This window comes from Diadema antillarum, unplaced genomic scaffold (assembly GCF_040938485.1).
Source record: "Diadema antillarum isolate AM-2024a unplaced genomic scaffold, OU_Dant_1.0 scf00000039, whole genome shotgun sequence".
Classification (NCBI taxonomy): Eukaryota; Metazoa; Echinodermata; class Echinoidea; order Diadematoida; family Diadematidae; genus Diadema; species Diadema antillarum.
The window spans coordinates 311,785-325,424 of NW_027270928.1; the positions used below are offsets into that span (position 1 = coordinate 311,785).

Consider the following 13,640-nt stretch of genomic DNA (forward strand, 5'->3'; position numbering starts at 1 on the left):
AGAAATATGAAAGTTATAAGGACATTTCTCACTAAATCATTACGTGCTGCCACTGGTAAATTAAACTATCCCTCGTTTAATACTTCGACTATATACTAGTAACACATGATAATAGAGTCAACTCTCTATTGCAACCTTGGAAGTTTTACGATGTTTAGGATGGCTCCATTTAATGTTTCAGAATCCTCGGGCAATGAGGATTCCAGACTTGAACTATCCAGATTCGGATTCAGCATCCTCGAAACATGAGAACAGTTTTATTTTTCTTTGCTATTTTTCTCCATTTTATTTCTAAGGAAATGTGCATGCATAGGGTAAGCAACTTGAATATCATCTTGAATATCTCAAAACCTTCAGAGATGGAAGAAATTCATCATCCAGATTCGGATCCATCACAAACGAAATGGGGTGAAATCATCAAAAATCATTTGACAGACGGTAAAACAATGTTCATTGTCTGGCATTCAGACTATAATGATTATACTCTCTTCCTTGTTTATGTTCACTAGTACCTCCTTGCTATATTCCGATGATTATATCCGATGCACTTTTATTCTATTCCTACAACCACGACAACCACTGTATGTTACCAGTACAATGTACTTCTTTTATTGCGTTTCATTTGTCATCATACTCTGCATTACAGGTTGATTTGAACGGCTCCCTTCCGACGTCACGATGTTGGTGAAGAATGAATGGTTGAGGGCGTTTGTCATCGGAGCTCTCATCGGTGGGTACGTGGTTCTTAACATCGCACGATTCCTCTTCCATTGCTCCTCCGCCGAATTCATAAGTCAATATGAGTACGCACCTTACAGCCCAGCATCGAGAGGGGAGGCCACTGCCATAATAGGTGCAAATAAAAACGAAGAAAATCAAACCTCAAAATCTGCAAATGATGTCAGAAATTTATCCAGAAATTTTCCCATTGACGTGAGGTGTCCCATAGACTGGAAAACAAATTCATCGGCAGCAGAGAAACTGGAATGTCGAAACCGATTACCAGATGTGATCGGAATCGGTGTATCGAAATGCGGGACGGGGGCGCTCTCCTTCTTTCTCGACATGCACCCGTATCTTGTACACTCGCATAAACCAAAGGAAGTCTACTTTTGGAACGACAACTTTAATCGTGGCATGGATTGGTATCGCGATATTATGCCAGTTTCGTCGAAGTATCAGCTTACAATGGAAAAGACACCGACTTACATCCGTGACAAGAGGGTTCCACTGCTTATAAAGTCCATGCTGCCCTCTACGACTAAATTCATCGTAGTAGTTCGTGATCCCGTGTTACGGTTGGTATCGAGCTATGTTCACAATATTGTCACTGGAGGCAAGCCTCTAAAAAGGGCGCTAAACCCCGCTGGCTTCAAAAAGACCTTCCTCTCTAATAAAGGTGATGTTAAAGAGACTAATACGGCTCTCCGCCACGGGCTTTACGACGAACTTTTGCGGGCATGGCTGGAGGTCTTTCCCCGTGATCGTTTCCTGGTGGTCGATGGTCACCAACTCGAAACAAACCCTCTGCCCGTCCTTCAAGAGGTCGAATACTTTCTCGCACTGCCGAAGTATTTTGACGAGTCGAAAATATACTTTGATAAAACCAAGGGGTTTTATTGCAAGCATCAATTAGATGGTGAAGATGTCTGCATGCGCGAAGGTAAAGGGCGCCCTCATCCCTTCGTAGCTGAAGATGTTGAGCGAAAATTGAAGGACTTCTATCACCCACACAATCTCATCTTTGAACGAATGGTTGGGAAAAGTTTTACTTGGGCATAGAAAACAAAATGAAGCCAACACTTAGACCCTTCTTAATCTATAAAACTATAACACTTGTAGCGAAAGTATAAAAAGATCAGGCTCCAAACTCATCGCCTTTGTAAATGGGACAACATTTTTCTTCATTACGCAATCTTTTCAGAGCGCCATTGACAAAGAAAACCAAAAGAAAATGCTCCGTTAGGACAAAATTTAAAGGATAAGTCCACCTTCATGTATACATGTGGACTGAGTGAATGCAACAACATAAGTAGAACACATCAGTGAAAGTTTGAGGAAAATCCGACAATCCATTCAAAAGTTATGAATTTTTAAAGTATCTGCGCAGTCACTGCTGGATGAGAAGACTACTACAGTGTATGATGTCATATGCGTACAACGATTTAGAGAAAATAAAAAGAGACTTTCACAAAACTTCACTTTTTGAATAAAGTGTACATTTCTTCGACTTGTTATACTGACACATGTTAAGGGTAATTTTATTCCCCCTGCCTTCTGAAGGAGAGAAATCAAGTGTTCTTTTGTTATGCAAGAATCGTGAAAATATGTTGAATTTTCTTTATTCTTTCTTTATATCGTTGTGCTCATGTGACATCACAAGCTATAGTAGTCTTTTCATCCAGCCTTGAGTGAGCAGAAACTTCAAAAATCCATAAGTTTTGAAAGGATTGTCTGATTTTCCTCAAACTCTCACTGATGTGTTCTACGAATATTGCTGCATTCACTCAACCCACACGTCTATGAAGGTGGACTTGTCCTTTAATACGGATCGCTTACGGAAAAAAAAAAGTAGCGGAAGAAACGTTTACAGAGAGTCTGCATGGATGGGCAGACGCTTCAAATCACTCTGCATTCGCTCCGTGTGTCACGCAATGTTTCTGAGAGAATTTTGGATATACGTTAATCCGAAATGAAAGAAGGTTCGTCATTAGGCCCCTACGAAACACAAAAATTCTTATTGCTTAATGTTCGTTAATTCGGCAATGAGGGCTCGTAATATTGCGAACATTGTTTCGTTATTTCCACAATGAAATAAGGTTTTAATTCCGAAGGCCTTTTCATCCGAAAATGATAGAAATCTTCATTATTCCATAATTATGTTTGTAAAAGGGAAGATGAAATAAGGTTCGTTTATCTAAGAGAGAGAGAGAGAGAGAGAGAGAGGGAGGGAGAGAGGGAGAGAGGGAGTGAGAGAGAGAAAAGGTGAGCACACTAACAAAACTTCGGAAGTACAGATTGAATAATCTTATTCGGACAAGCGAACCTTCGAAAAAAAAAAACCCGAATCATTCCCATTATTGGATTATCAAACCTGACTAGGAATCCTTTTTTATTTTCTTTGGGGTAGATTGAAAACCTTCAAATCGAGGGATCTTATCTCACTTTCGAAATTTATTACGATCTTCAAAATAACTATTGAAGAACGAAACTTCAGGATAAGAAACTTTATTTCATTTTCAGAGTAACTATCTTCGGAATACTTATAGTAACGAATCCTAGAAGGGTGAACCTTTCAAATAGGGAGCCTTCGTAATAAGGATTCTTAGGGATAACGACCTTTAGTAATAACGAACTTTGAAATTACGAACTGTAACCGAATCCTATAACCATCTCGGTAATGATGTTTCGAAACTAGGCATGAACGTGCAATCAACTTTATGCTCTGTGTTTAATGTAACATTAAATGATTTAAACCATTTTGGCAAAGCTTTCCAGTGAATGAGTGTATTATTCATTGAGTAATATACGCATGGATTGCGTTATAATTCCTTGCTTTGTTAAAACGAAATTTCCTTATAACGAAAGAGAAATGCCGGTCCCGAGGATTTCGCTATAACGGGGTGCTCTGTACCTTCATTATAGAGTAATTTACAGAAGTAACCACTGTTACATTGGACTTTGTGGTGACTGAAGCAGAGCCGAATAAACTTAATTGTCTTTGCGACAGCCAATCACACTCCGGTATTTCAAGTCATTGTTGTTTTTATGTCTGCATTGTGTGTGTTGTATTTTTTATCCGTTCCATAAAACAGCTCGTCGATACTAAAGTGTTTAAAGCATCAAGAGGTTAACCCATTGTAATCAATGACAGCAACGATACACAAATATTGCGTAAAAGCCGCCTACTCAAACGTAGCCCATAATGGCTAATACCAGAGCTATGGTAGATAAGGTGGTACTAGTACCCGCATGCAATGTTGCATGTTATTTCACATAGGTCAGTGTAAAAAAGATGGATTAAAAGGGTCGTATAGTAATTTGGTTGAGACCTAACGTCAGGTTTGTGTGTGTGTGTGTGTGTGTGTGTGTATGTTTGTGTGTGTGAGAAAAAATCAGAAACCTTTTTATGAAAGAGCATGCAATTCCAGAAGGATTCAACGTTCATTTGATGAATATTTGTTCTGGATTGGCTGAGATATCCAAAGCAGAGCAATTCTAATAAAAGGTGGGGCCCTCCTTTTATTATGCTCGCTTTGTTTTACTTCTTTTTGATGTCTCAACCATTCAAGAACCAATTTTCATGTAATAAGCTTTGAGTTCGTCGAAGAATGGTATATGCTCTACCTATAAAGCGGTTTTCTTGGTAGCTTGCAATAAGTTTAAAACACAATCCTCACCTCCACCAACACTTTACCATCCTTTTAACTGAATCAATTTTGATGGATAATGTTGGTCCACCCAATAAATTGATCTATAGTGGCACATCTAACTGTATTTTGACCCGTCATCGCTAAACTCGCTAATATTCCGTCGTTGGGCATATCGCATTTCAAAACTTGAAGCTTTTTAATGTACAAGTATATAACCTATTCCGTACTTGATATATAAATGTATGATACACCCCCCCCCCAAAAAAAAAAGTACCAATTCAAGGTTGGTTTGATAGCTGGGCCCTAGATTAAATTTGTTTTCGGAAAATCGGCTAGGACGTTACAGCCCATGGTTTATAAATTCGTAAATTTAGAATATTAATACACCATCTGCTTTTGATTTTAAACACACTGGCTGAAGCATAGATATTCTTGTCTGGGCATATAAGTCAAGTATTCAACGGGAATGTAATGACAATGGTTAATGGTTAACGCATAATGTATAATAATGCAAACAAAGACAGAAGAAATTGGTTTCTTGAGTGGTGAGGTTTTGATTTCAGACAAGAGGTAGTAAGAGAAAAGAATTCAAAGAGTCCTCCATAGAGCAATGTGGAGAAGATGGAAATTCTTCGTATAAGGTAAGGGTCATCCATTTCACGTAGATCTTTGTGAGCACAAACTTCTCTACGGAAGACTATCCGCGCAATATCTAACCCATGTTTTATCATAATATAAAGCACGTGTAAAAAGTAAATGATTATGACAAGTTCTTAATCCGTTTGTCAATACGTCTTGGATACGTGAATGAATGTTTGCATTCGTCTTCACACTCTCATAAAAATGTATGCATCAATGATACATACATAGCTACGCACACTGATTATTGATGATACATTTTTTATACGTACACTCTAACATGAATTTCATTGGCAAGGATATACAATCATATACAAGCATACATCCATACATAGATATACGCGAACTGGCAGATGGTACAATCACCGTACATACGTCATGTACGTACAGACTATACATGAATTTCATTGGTAAAGATATACAATACACACATACACCAATCCTTACATAGCTACGCACACTTATAGATGATACATACACACGTAAAGTCTTACATGAATTTCATGGGTAAGGATATACAATCATACATCCATCCATACAAAGCTACGCACAATGATACAGGTAGATCAGGGAAGTGGGAAGAGACCACCTCCCTTGACAGACGGTACATACCTACGTACAGTCTTACATGAATTCATGAGAAAGGAGTTACAATCGTTGTTATCCATCTATCCATACATCTAGTTTGATCCCTATATATTTCTCTCTCAAACTATTAATTCATTCTCAGTCGTCAAATTAAACAAAGTCCAGGGTACCGTTTCATGAAAGTTGTCAGCACTGAAACTTTCAGCACTGATATCCTACCCGTCACGCAACAGATTATCATTTGGGAAATCCTAAACTCATTATAGCTTAAAATTCAATAAGACATCATGGTCCAGATGTATGGAACTCATTGAATGATGACCTTAAATGCAGTTCTTCTTTACAACGTTTTAAATCATCCTATAAATACGTTCTTCTCGCAATATACTACTCGCTTTTGTTAGCTCCCAACTCCTGAACACTGTATTTCATCATTTTCCTTCTCTTCTCCTCTCTTCTCTCTACTCTTCCTATTCGGTCCCTTATTCTCGCTTTTTTTTTTCGTCTTTATACATTCTACCTTGTGGTGTCCTTTTTGGTCAAATGACATTTAAAATACTTTAAAGATTTACGTTATTTGTTCTACGAGTGTGTATTATCCTTTCCTTTTTTTAGTTTAAAAAAAGTTACAAGGCATATAATGTTCATAGGCCGTTGTCCAAGGCAAGCGATTTGCTTATTGATAACGTCTCCTCCACCTGTACACTTAAAGATCTGTAATGAAATTCATGTATTATTTCACGTGATTATATACTTGTAATGTGAACTCTTGTTTATAATAATATTATTTTCATGACTTGTGAATAATATGATTGATATTGTTATACTTATTTTCTGTTATGCACAAGTGGAGAAATAAAACTTACTCAAACTGGAAAACTGAAACAAGTTGTCAGTCTCTGACAATAACCATAGTAACAGTCAGTGATCAGAGCATCTCAGCCAATCAAAACCAAGGATTTTACTGAAATTGTCAGAGACTGACAACTTGTCACCGCTGACTAAATTGATGAAACACCCCCACACCATATCTACACTCAAATCCTAAAATCTGCAGCAGTTTGCGTAATACATGAATAGTATTAGCATTCGTCACTTACTTCATAATTATATACACGAAATTAGACGGCTTTTATCTACACATGTGCACACAATCATACATACGTACAAAAATACACGCATACATACAGACACACAGGCGTCTCGATGTCACGTCCGTCACTCGTCCACCTTCGTTTTTCTCCTTCAAACCATTGCTCTTACTATTCTTTTAGTTTAAAAGTCAACTTACTGGCGCCTTTATCAATATCCTTTCCTATACACTTTAAAAAACTGTTCATAAATATCATTGTTTAAAGTTCGTCACCGTGATTTCTATTCTACACTTTTCTTCTTTTTGCTGGACAAAATGAAAATTTGAACAACTCTAATTCACACTTTAAATCATGAAACGAGACAAGTGTTATAGAAATGCGATTGTTCAATCTTCAAAAGGAGTCTTTACTGCGTAAAATGCGTTTACATCGACAATCCTGTATACTACTGCATTAAGACTTAATTGTAATCATGCAATCCTTTCATCACTCAAGTGTAAACTGATCATGCCTTGATTCAATCCTTTGGATACAGAAGCAAAGTAATGTCCTGTTTTTAAAACCAGTAAACCATAATACTCGTGAGGGTTTCAAGCAAATGTTTTCGTGTCGGGGACTAAACGTCTCTTCATTCAACTGTCTTTCAGCTTTGAGAACAAGGTCTGACAATCAAATATAGGAAGATGCAAGATCCTCACTCAAAAACATAACTTTTTTTTTCTTACCTATATCAGTCCATATACAGTCGACATTACTTACGTAATTACAAATATTAGAGATATTTTGGTTTTCTGTTCATCATCTGTCCATCACCATCAACCTTACTGCTTTTAAATCTCGCATGTTTAGGTGAAAGTGTTTTTTTTTTTTTCCATGCGGTAACCCGAACTTGAGTTGCTATTAATTTGAAGAAAAAAAAAGACCAGTAAATTTATTTTGATTACAGATCACGTCAATTTCAAGCAAAGTATACCACTATGTAATTGTAGGACACAATAGTCTAATGCGTTGCATGAGTTCCATCTCTTTGTATTATCATTATGGCTATACGTATTCGGTACGTTTTAATCTTTAGATAGTTGAGGATCTCGATTAAATAAGAATCTAAGACTCTATGAACTACACTCCTCTACTCTCATATCCGTCAATAGGGGGATTTTCTTCGTCGAACGAAATGGCAAACATGTAATTATGAAACCACGATTCCAGTTTATGCTCTCCATCTATAAGAAAAATACACAAGATAATGACAGAAACAATTTGAAGGTTAGGACATTAGACAGACACATCTGAATATAGGAAAATGCCTCTATTATTTAAAGTGTTTAGATATACAAGTATAAAGCCTCAAGAGGTTAAAAATTAGGTCTATATGTTTGCATGTGATCATTACTACATCAGCAAACCGCACAAAACGCTTTGAAAAATCGCATTGAAATAGAAAGCTCAGTTATTCTTGGTTATTGTTATGAGGGAATCATTTCACCGTTGTCTCAAAATAGTGTTGCTACTCTACACTTTGATAGAAACCGGTCACGGAGGATGAGTTCAAGACGGAGAAGTATTTCTCTCATTCACGGGTAGAGTCGGTATTAAATAAAGCTTTCAAATTGTAAAACCTGCCACCCTTAACTCTCCTTTGCAATTACTTCCATGCATCTTATGACTGGCAATAAGGGAACTTTAAAAACAAAGCTAAATACCAAAGATCTTAAGGAGAAGAAGAGGCAGATACCAACGATGAATACAAATGAATTGAATAGTCAAGAAAAGAGCGGGACCAGAAGAATATTGAGGCAAAGAGGTAAAAGAGTTAAAAGATTTTCGAACAAGTCCAGGGGGTGAAGGAGGCAGGGTAGAAAAAGAGAAAGAAAAAGTACCGGTAAGGAAAAAAAAATGAGAGGAAGAAAATGTAGTAGAAAAGGAAAAAAAGGAAGTCTATAGTACCTCTTCAGAGGATGATAATTTTTCTTCTTTTCATCACCACGATTACATAGGTCACCATCGACAAGAACAACGCTGTGAAGAGCAAGGCGTACGTGGTAGACGACTTCTGAAGAGCTCCGCGATGTAGACAAGCAATGGTCCCTGCATGGCCAAACCAAAATAATGACCACTGATGTTTTGACAAAGCAGAATCAACGGGATAATCGAAGGTAAATGGACAAGGCCCAGACCATTTTGTACACACGTCTTTTCATATGCTTTATCTACGTCGTACATTGTCATTTCAACAACATATCATAACCATATTCAAAACAAGAGTGAAAAATGACATAAAGTCTCAAAAGTATATTGAATTAGTTTGATTAAATTCTTTAGGTATGAATTTGAATATGATAGGAATATTGAAGAAATGTATCATCTAGCGTGTAGGGATGAAGGTGAGAGTCAAACACTAGACAAAATTGGAGCTATCATCCACAATAATTATGTAGTATTTCACATTACACAATTTTACGCTTGCTCTATCAAATTCCAGAGGCGAATGAAATCATTCCATCAAAAGTAGATTAACCTCTCTTCAAGCAGTACTCGAGACTGGTGTAGGTCCAACCAATCCCGTTCGTCCCCGAGCACGTGACATTTATGCACCTGATGTGTGGGCGTGGTCTGAAGAGAGCCGAGGCGATGCTGGACGAGGAGAGCGTGGTGTTGTCGACTGCGATGGTGTAATAGTGAAGGTTTGGGGCGGGCTGGTCCTCGGGACTAATGTGACACGTGATAACGAGAATGACCTGGTTTTCTTCCCCATTGATCTCCTGGGTCTCGATGGAGAGGATGTTACTCGCTGGAGGCGCGTGACCTAAGAATTACAAAAACACATACACATAATCTGTTTGTTTCGTTATTGATGGTGGTTTTTGTTGTTGTTTGTTTTTTGTTTTTTTAACTGTGTCTGTATTTGTCAGGTACTTCGCATTCTCCCCAAATCATGAACATCCTTGATGCACAAAATCAAGGGGTCAAAGGTTAACAAAGTCCATTGAACGGTTGAAAGAGAATCCTCATTGTATTCCATTAACGGGTCAGACACTGACGAGTTTGATTGACGATGCTCATAGAATTATTATGTTTACAAAATTTGCATTGCTTATCCAAAAACATGTAATTAACACCTTAACACTCCCGGGAAACATTTGAATCTTAAAATTTAAACCTTCCTTGTATAAAAATCAAGTACAACAACCTACTCTACAACCATGGCCCTTGTGTTCACGTGAACAAATTTGCTACTGTCAATTGAAAACAGACTAGTTCGGGGTATGAAGAAAGATATTAATATAAAAATCTTATAGTGATAAGACCCATAAGCCTACTTGCCTGGATTTCTTTAATCATAGTCATTAGCACTTGCATGAATGGACACAAGTAATGTACAGACTACTAGTATATAATACTAGAGGATCAATGTGCAATTACCAGCAATAAAGCTAGTACTAACGAGTTTGGTATATTGTCAATCCTTACATTAAAAAAAAAATGGCTTCATGTCAATTGCATTTGGAGAGAAAAACGTATAATAATGAAGTGAAATTGAATTTTCCTTGTACTAATCACAAAAGCTTTGGGATTTAAAAATTACGATATCATGGAACGTTTTATTGTCTTACGGTTGCGTCTTGGACAGTAAATCTTTGTAGCGTTCGTCCTTCCGATGTCGTTGATACCGGTGCAGGAGATTTCAACGCATTCACTCGGAATGGACTCAAGGATCAAGGAAGGGGAGCTTGAAGCTGACTCGATGACGTCATTCACTGCAATCTCGTATATTCCCACTGGTGGAAATGGTTGGTCACGTGGGTCGACGTCACATGTGATCCTGAGGCCATTAATTTCTTGTCCGTCCTCGTTGTCAACGATCTTGATCAAGATGATATTGTCTGCTGGACGGTCTGTCGAGACGACGAGAGTTAGAGGTAGACGGATGATAAAATTCATCCTCATATTTCATTCAACGATGTTGATAGAATTCAGTACATTGAATAATCAAAAAGTATGATCCAATGTTATCTGCTTTTTAAAGTTAATCCTGAAATTATCCATTAAATTGTCATCGGCAAGTATTGATATAGCTTTTAAAGCATGTACGTAAAATCTGCTCATCATAGGGTGCGTTTATCAACTCCTTTTCTCGGCAGAAACAGGTTTTCCAAACAGCTTTCAAGGAATTTTTACGGGCTGATAAACGCAAAGCTGTTTTGAAAGCCCTTTCGGAAAGCTTTTTCGAAAGGGTGCGTTTATCAACTCTCTTTTTCTCGGCAGAAACAGGTTTTCCAAACAGCTTTCAAGGATTTTTTACGAGCTGATAAACGCAAAGCTGTTTTGAAAGCCCTTTCGGAAATCCTTTTCGAAAGGGTGCGTTTATCAACTCTCCTTTTCTCGGCAGAAACAGGTTTTCCAAACAGCTTTCAAGGAATTTTTACGAGTTGATAAACGCAAAGCTGTTTTGAAAGCCCTTTCGGAAAGCCTTTTCGAAAGCCGCAAATTTGTGGCTTTCCAAACAGGTTTCCTAAACAGGTTTTCAGAAACCTGTTTGTAAAAGCCTTTTGAAGTTGATAAACGCAAAGGTGTTTTGAAACGGCTTTGTAGTATTGTACTGCAGTTACGAACGATGCGCGCCTTATGTGACCTCTTCTCCTCGGGTCGAATTGCGCAATGCAGCTGTGCAGTGACATTCCAGTTATCGTGTTCGCGAAGAGAGTTGATAAACGAAACTATTTTGGAAGCCGTTTCTAAAGGGCTTTGGAAAGGGCTTTGGAAAGGGCTTTGGAAAGAGCTTTTGAAAGCCGTTTAAACAGGGGAAAGTTCATAAACGCAGCCATAGACACGAACAATCATTTCCCAAAAATCGACAAAGCTTCCATGCATGTTGCCTAACGAACAGGTAATATAATTTTGGCGCCTCGTGTGTCCTGCACTAAATTGCAGCAAGTTCGTTCTGAACACCAACAATCTTTAATTTTACATCATAAAAATAACCATAGGTATTTTTTTTTTTTTTGGGGGGGGGGGGGGAGAGGGCTTGCTACTTAACATTTCTGGGATCAAGGACATTCTTAATAATTGCATCATATGCATATTATTATCTTCTCAGGAAAGTTATGTAATGTCATAATCATCGCATGCCTGGCAAACCTGCATAGCTTTCAACAATACTCCGAGAGAACCGAACAAACATGATATCATTTGGACTTCCGCGCAGATCCTAGTAGATCAGATATTGAATTAAATTAAATTACTTACGCTGAACTTCCAAGGTTCGGGACCGTTCACTGCCGATGAGATGACACTGAAGTATGCCCCCATTGTCAGCTGCGGTTGGAGCGAACGTCAGTTCGCTACGAACGTTGTAATATGTAACACGATTGATACGGTAGGCGAGACCAGAACTAGCAGACTCGTTGACAGCATTATCGCTTCCTTTAATACATGAGGAACAGAGTGGGAAAGAAACCAACAAACCGAAAAGAATTTTAATAACATTGGAAGATTTACTTTGTATTTGTACATAGATAATCGTCAGAAGGTTTGTCAATGCCTATTATCGAGCTTTCGATTAAGGACGAAAGAGAAAGAGGAAGGGAAGCATGGCGTGAAATCATTTTCCGCATTTGCAAAACCAAACATTTCTCAATCCTGTTGATTTTTAGGACGGTTTTCGGTGGAAATAGCTTCCGGTCGGAATAATAGAACAGCGCAGCTACCCGCCACACGTTTAGGTTTACAGCAAGTGCACGTGTATGACAGCTACGCATTCAATATGTTCGCATTAATTCTCGCCGGATAGTTTAGTTGGTTGTTTTATTGTTCTTTTAGTGATGAACAAATTTTACAATGACACATGCTTCAAGCAAAACAGGTCGAATTTCTGAGGTTCATGCCGTTGAGAAAGCATCACCACGTACGTCGTGAAAGAACAAGTTGTCTTAACACACTCGTATGAGCCAGGGTAGCTTGGTTTCAAAATGTTATGTACTGGTAGTCGTATTCTGAAAACATTCTTGGTAAGATTTTCTCCCTATTCTAAAATCAGGAATTTTTCCAAAAAAAAGTACACCGTATTCTGAAAATATGTCTTACTTTATTCCTAACCTTTTTCATAACTTTTATTTCCTATCAAATTTGCCTACAGATAGGAAGAAATGGGAAAATATTCTAATGAGTATGATATCTAGGAAGAAAATAATTTCTGACCTTGGAGGAAATTGTTATATTCTAGAATGCACTTAATTGGAAATGATTTAAGAAAAGCTATTAGGAGAGCCTTTACCCTGTCCTAAATTCCGTTAATATACTAATTAAAGGAACAGCGAATAAATAAAGGCAAAACATCATGCCAGACCTTTGATTTCGCCGAATAACAAGTTAACGTATTATTCAGTTTTGCTCTCTGGTTATTTCAAATATAAAAACTATTATCTACGTTCATATAAATAAACTGTACAGGTGAATCATCGTTTAAAAGTGTTCCTGTTTATTATTCAATTCATTTTGGTTATTCATTCATTTTTTGTTCAAATGTTCTTGTCATATGATTGTTTGCCACGAAAGTTTTTTCTTTTTCTTTTTCTACTGACAAAACAAATACATGTAGTTACGTATTCGGTTGTGTAGACCGGCAGGTCCCATTCAGTGAATTTGTGTTTAAATGGTGTTAATGCGTTGGCCAACATGTTTCATGGAGTTTGGTTTTTTTTAATAATTATTCTCAGGCTGCTCAAAATGCATGAACTGAGCTTTGATAAATGCAAGGCAAACAACTCTTTGCCAATGTGTTCTCTAAATCTTAAATGTACAGATCCTTCTTTTTTTTTATATACATTACTTGATAGGTATACATGAATGTATGCCTAAACCAAGTATTGATGCGTGTACATATTCTCTGAAAGAATTATCCGCGTAGGTTCAATAGCGTTCGCTTGTTACTGTACATACGCACAGC

The 13,640-nt window shown here is 37.6% G+C and overlaps 1 protein-coding gene across 1 annotated transcript; it reads left to right on the forward strand.

Moving 5' to 3' along the window:
• Nucleotides 1-678: 678 nt before the first annotated feature.
• Nucleotides 679-1,782, forward strand: LOC139710810 (heparan sulfate glucosamine 3-O-sulfotransferase 1-like). The gene has a single exon (XM_071622721.1). It carries the CDS (start codon nt 679-681, stop codon nt 1,780-1,782), a length of 1,104 nt encoding a protein of 367 aa, XP_071478822.1.
• Nucleotides 1,783-13,640: the final 11,858 nt, after the last annotated feature.

Bases quoted from the DNA above. Each gene is read 5' to 3' on its own strand.
- LOC139710810 (XM_071622721.1), top strand. From the start codon at position 679: ATGTTGGTGAAGAATGAATGGTTGAGGGCGTTTGTCATCGGAGCTCTC.